This window comes from Lepidochelys kempii, chromosome 3 (genome assembly GCF_965140265.1).
Source record: "Lepidochelys kempii isolate rLepKem1 chromosome 3, rLepKem1.hap2, whole genome shotgun sequence".
NCBI classification, from domain to species: Eukaryota; Metazoa; Chordata; order Testudines; family Cheloniidae; genus Lepidochelys; species Lepidochelys kempii.
In genome coordinates, this window is record NC_133258.1 from 195,902,932 (window position 1) to 195,914,332 (window position 11,401).

Consider the following 11,401-nt stretch of genomic DNA (forward strand, 5'->3'; position numbering starts at 1 on the left):
AAAGCATTTTGAAATACATCAGCAACCAGTCCACCTGAGTCAATAAACAAAGTCAGGAGTTCTGCAATGTAGATGGCGGAGTGGGGTGGGCAGAGGAAGATGTGTGGGGTAACTCTAATACCAGATTTGATTGGAGTTGTCAGGTCTGGACAAGCAGCCTGAATTATCCTCTCACACATACCTCTAAAGGACTCACTTACATGAGAAAATTATACCAATTTAACTCAATCAGTTTAGAAAATGATTTAATTAAAATGGTGCAACACCCTTGTGGGGACCCTCTTATTTCAGTTCAAGAGTACCTTATATCAATTTAGCTTAAGTTGATTCCTTACCATCTTAAGCTAAATTGATATATGGTACTCTTGAACTGATTTAAGAGCATCTACACAAAAAGGGGTGGCACCAATTTAACTACATCAATGTCTAAACCAATGGCATCAGCTTCTAAACCGATTAATTAAATAGGTACTATTTCCTTGTGCAGACAAGGCTTTTGTCAGGGTTGAGCCCAGGGCTGGCCTTAGGGCAAATGGTGCCCTGAGCAAATTTCTATTTTAGCACCCTTTCTTTGAGTTTGAGAACAGCAGCGTGGGGCACAGAGCATGAGGACCAGCTTCTGGTCCTGGAGCCTGGACGGGCTGCATGGGGAGGAGTTTCTGAGCTCCGGGGGCTCCCTGGGCCACACAACCCCCTAACCACCTACCACGTGGTGAGCAGGTGCACGGAGGGTGTGGGGGGGGACCCCAGGGGCTGGTCCCCTGGGTCTGCAGGGCCTAGCCCTGCTGCCTGCGCCTCCCCACCAGGCTGGAAACTCCAGTGGCATCGCCTCCCCCAAGTTGGGGTTCCAGCCCTAGGCTCGTGAGCATTCACTCCTGCTCCGGCCGGCCTGCCAGCTTGCGGCACTTGGATAGTAACCCCCTGACCATGGCACTACCATGTCGCCCACCCGTAAGGCTAGCCCTGGTTGAGACAGATTGGCAGGTAAAGTGTGAGCAAGCTTGCACTACTGCTGTCTATACTGTACTGGCTCTGGAGACAAGGAGAGGTCTTTAGTCTCCACAGCCGTCACTGTGATGCTATGTTCACATGGCTTTGTTTTAAAACATCAGGTACAGAGTTGGCTTTAAGATTACAGAATGGAGTTTGTAGAGTATGAACACTGACAAAGAAAGCAAAGTGGAGAAGAAAAGGAAGACAGAAAGCAGAAATCAAATATTTCATGTATTTAAGCAACCCGAGGTTAAGACAAGACAGTAGGGCCTTTAGTGATAATTGCAAAGGAAGGTAGATATTGCTAAAAAAAAAATTAAATCCAGGACTTGAAATGTTTACTTGATACCTACTAGCTCAAGGACTAAGTCTGGGTGAGGACACCTGTGCTGCTATGTCCTCCCTAGGATACCCCCAAAGCCATTCACCCAGTATTTAAGGGAATGTCTATAGCAAAAAAATCCCAGGGGCAGTGAATCTCAGAGCCCAGGTCTGCAGACACGAACTCATGGTGTGCTGTGCTAGGATGCTGAAAATAGCCAAGTAGACATTCTGGGCTGGAGCTTGAGCTCTGAAGCCTGGGGAGAGGAAGGGGAGTTGATGTCAGAGCCTGACTTCCAGCCTCAGCAGGAATGTCTATGTGACTCTTTTTAGTGCCATTGCCTGAGCCTTGCAAGCCCAAGTCTGTGGACCAGGGCTCAGACTCACTGGTGTGGGGTGTTTTTTTTTTTTGTAGTGTAGACATCTTAAAGGAGCAGAACAATTGTTCAGTGTTTACTGTATACTATATAAAATTATAACAACATTGTCAACTAACTCTCTAATATATTTTTTAAATAGTAACTTACTACATCTCTCTTGCTTTTCTCAGTGCTTCCATCCCTTCTTTTTTTTAACCCTACTCTTTTTGTTTGTTTGTTTGTTTTTGTTTTGCTATAACAGATTATGGTGTATCTTTTCCTGAGCTGCTTTCAATGCCTGTTTCCTCTTTTATTTTTCACTCTCCCTCTACCCGCCTCCCCTGTTTTTCATTTCTTACATTGTGTTCTCTATCTCCTCCCCCATATTTTTGGTCTGTATTTATTCACCAAAATACTACTCTCACTCAATACCATACTGATCTTTTCTAATGTGTCTCATTAATTGTTCCCTCTCTTTCCTGCCCACTCCCCCACATCTGCCTAATCAACCTCCCCCTCACAAACATACTATCCTAGGTTGGATATAGGGCAGAAACCTAATAGTCAATGAACTTAACATACTTGCAAATCACAGATGTGAAAGATGGGGCCTCACTGTTCAAGGACTATACCCAGATAAGAGGCTAACTCTACTGCTCCTGAGCTGCTGGGAAAGGGGAGGGTGTTTGGATTCTTATCAGGGTGATGTTCCAGGACCAAACTCAAGGGCTCAACTTATCAGCCTCCAGCTAGTAGAAATCTACTGTATTTGAAGCCTCAACCGCAAATGCTTCTATCTGCCATAAGGGAGAAGGAATATTCTCTCTCTGCCCCTTTCTCCTCCTCCCATATCTCCCCCTACTAAACAGCTGCCAGAGAGCTTGTATTCTGCAGGTGTTGATGCTATTTATCCAGGAAAGTTTTCTATTTGCAATAGGCAAATGGATTTTCTAGGTCATGATTAAATCAAGGCTTTCAAATGAGGCTGTACTATTAATGCCAAAACACAAATTTCTCAATAAGTAAACAGAAATATGGAAGGCGATTAGAATTTCACCAACAAAGGTGAACAAGAAATTCATTAAAAAAATTTAAAACATTAGAAATGGACAAGTACCATCTTTCTGAAGTGAAAAAAGAGAGAAGAGTCTAGTAGATTTATTTAATACCTGTTTTTTGAAATCGGGATGTCTGAATCAATATATACATAGAGAGAGAGGCTTATTAAATATGTAGTAAGAAGAGATTTATGATTTAGATTCTAAAATGATCTAGAAAATTATTGTAAGCTTGACTTAAGCATCATATAGGGGAATCTACTGCTACAAAACAGAAACAGAACACTTGCAAACGTATAATGTAAGTAAGGATAGAACTCAGACCATATTCACAAAAAAGATCTTGTCTATTAAATCTGAATATTTTTAGCAAATAAAGAACTGAAGGAATAAGTGGTAGACATATAGGCCCAGATCCTCAAAGATATTTAAGTGTTGTACCACAATCAAAATCAATGGGAGTTAGGTGCCTAAATACTTTTGAGGATCTGGGCTATTGTAACTTACTTGGATTTTAAAAAATGCTAGCACAGTCTCACTCAACTGTTCCTTAGTAAAGTTAACAAGTAAGGCCCCTAGTTAGGAGGAGGAGAAGCTACTTGAGTAAATAATGATTTGGAAAACAAAGACATACTGTGAATGATGAGATGGAATAATGTGGAGAAGGTTGAGTATGTACCACAAAAATAAGTAATAAGATGGTTATTGTTCACTTTATGTGAAAAATGTGGGAGAATGAACACGTAGGAAAGTGATAAATTTTCACATAAATAAGAGTAAGGGGGAATCAGAGTGGACAGAAACCACAAAATAGAAGTGAAATAAAAGTCCAAATAACTTGCCCAGATTACGATACAGACAGACAAAATCAATGTAGAAGATGTAAACCAGTGACCATTGGTGAGGCCTCATCTGGAGTACTGTGTCCAGTTTTGGGCCCCACACTATAAGAAGGATGTGGATAAATTGGAGAGAGTCCAGCGAAGGGCAACAAAAATGATTAGGGGTCTGGAACACATGACTTATGAGGAGAGGCTGAGGGAACTGGGATTGTTTAGTCTGCAGAAGAGAAGAACAGGGGGGATTTGATAGCTGCTTTCAACTACCTGAGAGGTTCCAGAGAGGATGGTTCTAGACTATTCTCAGTGGTAGAAGAGGACAGGACAAGGAGTAATGGTCTCAAGTTGCAGTGGGGGAGGTTTAGGTTGGATATTAGGAAAAAAATTTTCAGAAGAAGGGTGGTGAAACACTGGAATGCGTTACCTAGGGAGGTGGCAGAATCTCCTTCCTTAGAAGTTTTTAAGGTCAGGCTTGACAAAGCCCTGGCTGGGATGATTTAATTGGGGATTGGTCCTGCTTTGAGCAGGGGGTTGGACTAGATGACCTCCTGAGGTCCCTTCCAACCCTGATATTCTATGATTCTATGATGCTGGGCATAGTATATATAAAAATAGAAAATATACTAGATGGGCATACAAGAAAAAATACAATTGATAATTTAATAGTAGATGTGATGGTGATGAAAACTCAAGTAGTCAGATTTTGACACCCTACTCCTGTGGCATCCTAACTTACTCTGCAATTAGTCATCTCGGAACTTGGTGCAACCACACATGTAAAGAGTTAGTACTCAACGTGAGTAAGAATGACAGAATCTTGATCTAAAATCTTATTCATATACTGCTAAACAATGATATTAAATAGCAGATATAGCTTGCAATAAATAGAGGTATCAAGTGTTCTTGAAATAGTGACGAAGTGGAAGACTAATTAAGGAGTCTGAGGATCTCAGTTATTCAGAAGAATTAGAGAAACTATGGATGAAATCCTGGCCCCACTGAAATGTGTGGGAGTGTTGCTATTCACTTCACTGAAGCCAGGATTTCACCCTTGGTTTTTATTATTTAGGAAAGTGGAGATGAAGATTGGTCCTCACTAGGATAGAGACAATTCTGAAGAGAATAAAGGAAGACAGACACTACAAGACTATTTGTGCTAGGGTCAAATGAAAGGCTATCTTTGAGGGAGCTTACAAATTTAGTGAAAGAAAGGACTGGTTAACAGAAAAACTCAATGGAAATTTTAAACATGGAGAGCCATATTCTATGGTGAAATATATGGTGGTGTAAGCTGGTCAGAAAGTGGGTGCAAGTGGCAAAGCACTGTAATCTGTAACCAATTTGGCATTCAAAGTGTGTGTAAAACAAGTGTATTTTATACTCAGAGGTAGAGGGAGGAAGTGCAGCAGGAAAAGCAACTAACAGGTGGGTGTAAAGGATAACGTCAGTGCGTGCAAGGAATGATAAAGTAAAGCAGGATAAAAAATGATAAATATTTAAGTCACATAAAGAATGCCAAATTGGTTGCAATTTACACTACTTTGCCATTTTACTCGTTTTCTAACTAACTTAAATGTTACGTGTATCTATACTACTATATACGTCACCAATGAATTTGGCCTACGCACTTTCATGGAACTATACCTGCATCAGCCAAGTCTAAATTTGGCCCAGAGTGTTTAATGCAAGTATAAGGAACAAACTAGGAAAGGCTGCAATGGAAAAATGAGCAGTAACCATTTTAAAGGCGTTTGCTATTGTACGTCACAGTGTGAACATGCTTTGAAGCAATATTTTCATTAGCTTAGAGGAGTTTTCATAAAGTCTGAAAAGCTTATTCCACATCAAGGCCATGTTTTCCCTACTTAGGGTGAATTCAGTACTGCAGAACAGCCCCACACTGGAGACACCTGCCATGCTTCATTTACTGGGTGAATGGAGGTAAACCAAAGACCAGACTTAAATGGAAACATATAACTGCTCTCCAGCCATTCTTAGTGCTTCAGTGTTAAATGGAGTAGGGAGTGGAAGACCTATGGTACAAGACAGTTGCAACATTAACTAAAAAGAACATATTTAAAACTGTATTGAACACAGAAAGAAAACATATAATCAGTGAATGTAGATCTAGCAAAATAAATATAAAGTTGGATTTACCGGGCATTTGTGCTACAATTATGGGTTAGTATGAGACAATTAATTATTCCTTAGCATATTTAGGAGACACTAAAAGAGCAAGGAGCCTGGACTAAAATATGTGTTCTGTACCCATTTGAATTTGAATGTCACTACATTACTCCAGCTTGAAGCACTGGCAGATATATGAATTTTAATGACATTTCAAAGTCACTTTAGTAGTATTACAGTAATATACGACTTAAAAACTGTAAAGGTAAGTGGTACGCAAAAAGACTGCCATTTAAAATCAAAAGATTATTACTCCAACCTCCCAGGTTATAACGAATGAAAACAATGTAATGCCAGAGAACTTCTTCAAATTTTCCTTCAGAAAGAAGTCGTACTAACTCGTTTTTTGTTTTGAAGTCAAGTTTCTTAAATCTTTATAATGTACTTTCCCCCAGAGGTCACATCTAACTCCTACATTTTCAATGAACTCTGGAGATTTTAGCCACCCAATTTCTATATGAATAATATTTCTTACAAGTCTAAAAATGCAGAGGTAATGTCAAATTTGTAGTTCAACAGGCCAATATTAGCCAACATTTTTTACCTTTATAGTCATATTCTTGCTGTAACATATGCACCATTCTTTTAACTGTTTGAATTAAGTTATATAACCCTGATTTGGAAAAGCTATACATTGCCAGTCTTTTGATATGTGTACTTGATGGACAACAATTTCTTACAACAACATTTTCAAGTGTGAATAAAAGTGATACCCCAAAAAAGGTCCTTTCTGGTTTCTAGGTTGCCACAGGAATAAGATACGAGGCTCCCTAACTCACCTCCAGATGCCTTTGACCTTTCTTTCAACTTTTCTGCAGCCATTTCAGCGTAGGTAGGAAGTTCTGACATCTTCACTCCAGATCGAGCTTCTGCTATTAGCTGACGAGCTCTCTCTCTCAGCTGCCGACGTCGCTCTTCATCTTGCTGCTAAGATATATTGAACAGTTGCCAACTCAGTAATTGACAGAAATGCAATTTCATTCTCAATCTGATCATCATGATAGTAACTGGTTTGCAGCATGGTGCTTGGCCCACGTTATAAATAGGATGCTCTATATCAGTTGGGTGTCACACCACAATTTTTAAAGACATACGGGAATCAGATTTTTTAGCATAGCCAACATTATCATATATTAAAAATGTCAGCATTTGTAATTTAAACCATTTTAAAATAAAATTATACCTTGTAAAATATCCTGATGCAAACAATTGTCAGAAACTTTTGTTTCTTATCAATAGCTACAACATTTTTATTATAGCTGCAAAAAGGATTTTACTAAACTGAATTACTAGCGAGAGAAATATTCTACCATCATACTAAAATCAGGGGTCAGATACTGCTCTCAGTTACACAAGTAACTCCACCGACGTCAAGAATGCTATACTGATGTAAATCTGAAGTAAGAGAAGAATGTGATTCACACTGTTCAAGTAATGCATCTTTTTTTTTTAAAATATAAAATTTAACCTAAATTTAACCTGTTGGTGGAGACTCTAGGGCACACAAGAATTTCTCTAGTTTTAAAATGCCCCTTTGTTGGCTACAGTACAGTAATTGCAAATATCACCCAATAACAAATATCCAGTGTTTTCATAAGGGAATCATTCAATTTAACAATGTTCTGTTAAAAAATTGAAACGTATCATTATAGGACTATAAAATTTCAATCACATAACTAATTACAACAAATAGTAAACTTTTCATGCATATATTTCTGAAATGGAGTAACGCACAACAAATTACAAAATATAGGTTTAATCAAAGCTATTGAAATACACTGAAACGTGAGGAAAATGGAGTTTAAGCTTTGTTTATCAAAACTTGCATTTTTCAAACTTAAGAAAAAGTTTAAAAGCCACTAGTGCACAATAAACACTAATAAATACAACAAAACCAAGCAGGTGGCTTTAAGTTAAATTTACCTCAAACTTAATTCATAGACATAACATAGTTGTTGAAATCAGGATTTTTGCAGATGGCCTTAATTTTGGTAGAATACAACCAATTAGTCTAATTTTGGAAAGCAGTACTGGCAACTTACTTTCTTCCAATAAATGGCAAACACCATTCCCACGAAACAAGAAATTGAATATTCCACACCTGCAAATCTTTGTAAGAGCCTGCTACCAAGTGGTATTTAGTTTAAGCAATCATTAATAAGACAAGCACAAAATACTAATTAGGTACATTTTAGCCATTTCCATGTAGATTGTTTGTTTGTAGCTATTTACTCATCGTTGTTCTTGGTACAATAGAAAAAATGCAAATGAATGAATCAGAATGCAGTCCTAATGGGACTTTCTGTTTATAACCATTAGCCCAGAGGTGTGCTGTAATTCAATCCTCAAGCAGAAAGATTTAGCCTCATTAACAGCTTGCATGGGCAAGTTACAACTCATAAAACCCTACAGTAAACAAAGTATATGGACACAGCACAGTATCTTGAGCCTGACTGACAGAATTCTGGTTCCCTATCAGATTGCCTTGATTTACTTTTCTGCTAATGTCCTAACACTATAAAGACAATTTTGCTTGGGCCCTGCAAGCTCTTCAGCAGGATGGCATATTTGCTTTGTTTGCTTTCTCCACACCTTAACTTCCCAGAAGGCACAGAGTAAGAGTTCCATCAAAAACTTATTTGTTAAAGTCCACACAAGACAGAAAACTAGAAACCTTCTATGTGTACTATGCACAACAATAAATCAGGTTAATTTAATGTGCAGCCAGCCAACTAACACAGCAACCAATTTTATTTCAACCTACTGTATCTGGCAACCTTAATTAAATTTGAGTTTACATGAAGTGAAAGTGCTCAAATATATTTCCATCTTGTCACGCCTAACACAGGTGAATTTGTGGTTTTAATTTAAATTAATTTAATTTACAAATGGAATCCGCCAAACTTATTTTAAAGTACTAGGCAGCTTAACACTGAATGTTCATATGATCCAACTAAATCTACTACAGTACATGGCCTATTTAATATCAAGCCAGGTACACTTTAGGAACAAGATGTCCTGGAATATGGTAGGCTGATTTCAAAAGAGGAGACCTCATATCCCTGAATCATTAGCATAATCACTAGCATCCTCTTAGAGCAAATATAGATGGTTGTGGCTTGTGTTTGTGCTAATTAAAATTCAATCATCATTAGCGGAGAAGAGCAAAACAGCATACTTATTGCTTCAATTTAATACATATATTATTTGAACTGTTGATTTTTGAGCTTTGAGGGAGGAAATGATTGTGAAGAACCACTAAGTTTAAATTACACTGAAGGTATGATTCAAGTATATATAAAAGTTGCAAGTTAGAAAACAATTAACTTAAAATGTGCACTGTGAAACAATATATTTTTATTGTCCCTTCCAAAAAAACCATGAAAAAGACCTGGTAAAGCTCATAAAGCACAAATATGGAATTTGCAACAGGGAAAGAAAGGGACATGAAAACTCTAATTACAACAACATATGCTAGAAAACTGTCCAATTCTAAAGAGAAAACTAGGTAAATCTTTCATCTCTCTGTCATGTATCCGCCATGCTGGGAAGATATAAAAGTTTACTCTGTTCCTCCACGTCAATTACTTTCTAAGGGTCTAAAAATCTGCCACATGGATGCACAGCAAGTAAAACTTCACCATTTAAGGACAAACTCTTCAAGAATAAGTAATGTAATTCCTTGTTTCCTTCCTATAAAAATGTATTGGTATGCAATTTTTATATTTCACAGTTCACCGACATCTCGGCAAGCTTTCTTCCACTGCTTCAATGGTGCTACTTTTAATTTTATCCTCCTTAGTCCTAGTAATTAAAGTGATCAGCAGTGGCATCCCAACGGCTTTGACACAGCTACAACCCCCTAGCAGACTTCTGCTTTTAAGGGGAAGGAGAAGAAAAAGGACTAGTTTCATTTCACAGGAACAAGAAAATCAAGCTTCTCCAATCCTCAACTTTATCCAATTGTTCTTTCAGCAGTCTTTGGATCTTAAGAAACAAATAAAAATGGCTGCCATTAGGGGGTCCTTTTTGTAGTTGCCGCAAATGTCAATGACTGACATTACTTTGGCCAAAAATGATGCCATGGATTTGTGAAGGTGAATTAGAATGTGAGACACTGTCAGTGTAGTTGCCGAGATCATTACCCTGCCGATGATGTCATTCAATGGTACCAGAAATTTAGAAAAGACCAGCCTTGAAACACACGGAATGCTCGTGTCTTGTGAAAGCAACCAACAATCAAATCCCCACAAATACCGTTCATTAAATTTATTTTAAAAAAATGTTTATTCTTGTTCATTTTCAAGGAATGTTTCTATGGATTTTTAATTGCCTTTTGATGGAGTTATACGTGGATCAGGTACAATATTGAGTTTGCACCAAAAATCTACTTTTATTTTTTTTTCTCTACACAAACACTATGTACTACATTTGTTTAATGTTAAAAAAAAGAAAATTTTTTATCATGCTCAATGATCTTTTAATGACAGAACTGAAAAAAATAAATTGGTTTTAAAGTTAGTGATCCATCTGTGTTAACATAAAATGAAAATATAACTCTTCTTAACATGGATAGCAGTTCACATAGCTATAACTCTCAAAATTGTCCCTTGCATGCCCCGATTACATAGTACAGCTAAGAAAAAGAACTTGACTGCCAACCCCTTTCATCATTAGACAGGAAGAACGGCTCTGTTATTAGCCATTCAGAAAGAAAAAGAATTCTGTGCTTGTCCAGAGGCAAGGATTATCAAAATGTACCTATTCACTTGCTACAGAACACAGACTAAAACTAAAAAATAAAATTACAAGATATTTAAAGGTTTGGCCAGGCTGGGTTTTTACTGTGACCTTGATCGGCTCTTGTTTGAGTAAACAGGATTTGGGATGAAACATTAAAACTGTTTAGCAGATCTATTCAAGCCATTTCAAACTTTTCTTATGCTGGTTTTAATACAACCAGACATGCTTGTAAATGGCCACACCTGCTCATTTCTCTAGGGATAGCCTGATCTCTGCTTTTTCCAACAAAGAAAGGAGGGGAAAAAACCCAGCCTTTCTTGTTGCAAAACAGAGCAGAAAGTCAAAATCTTTCTCAAATTTGTCCATCTGGTCAGATTAAATCTTTGATCACACTAGGGATTACATTTATGTTTTGTACTCAGTACTAAAGTTTCAGAATAGCCCAAAATACACAGGTAGTGACCAAAATATGACTTGCCAAGCAGGATAAACTTGATGTAAACAAAAGAGTATGAGGCCTGGATTTTAATATCTAATTAGACAAATGTTTAAGCAGGAAAAGATCAGCCACGAAAATAAATAGGCAAGTATATTTTAGATATCTTCTGTCTTCAACTGGTACTTGGATTTATGTCTATGTTCCTCCCAACTGTGTAGTTTGAAAATATTTTTCCCTAGTGTATATTTTTTTTAGTATTAGAACATCTCATTAAAATTAAAAGCCACTGGCATACATCATGTGTCTCTGCTTGCCTGACAACACCTATGGAATGAAAACAAGAGTAGACAAAAGTATAAAACTAGAGGAAGCATAAACAATGCAATGCCAAATGTTTCCTTTAACGTGTACAGGGACTATTTGACTGTATAATGGAAACTGACCTTTCAAACCATGGATGTG

At 37.6% G+C, this 11,401-nt stretch overlaps 1 protein-coding gene across 6 annotated transcripts in view; it reads right to left on the bottom strand.

The window, feature by feature from the left end:
* Window positions 1-11,401, bottom strand: part of EHBP1 (EH domain binding protein 1) — a 321,365-nt gene that overhangs the window by 58,238 nt on the left and 251,726 nt on the right. For 4 of the 6 annotated variants that reach the window (XM_073339536.1, XM_073339540.1, XM_073339537.1 and 1 more), the window contains one exon: window positions 6,537-6,684. In XM_073339536.1, the coding sequence (XP_073195637.1) occupies window positions 6,537-6,684 (148 nt within the window). The remainder of the gene's footprint in view (window positions 1-6,536; window positions 6,685-11,401) is intronic. The other 2 variants (XM_073339541.1, XM_073339539.1) reach the window with 1 other exon arrangement.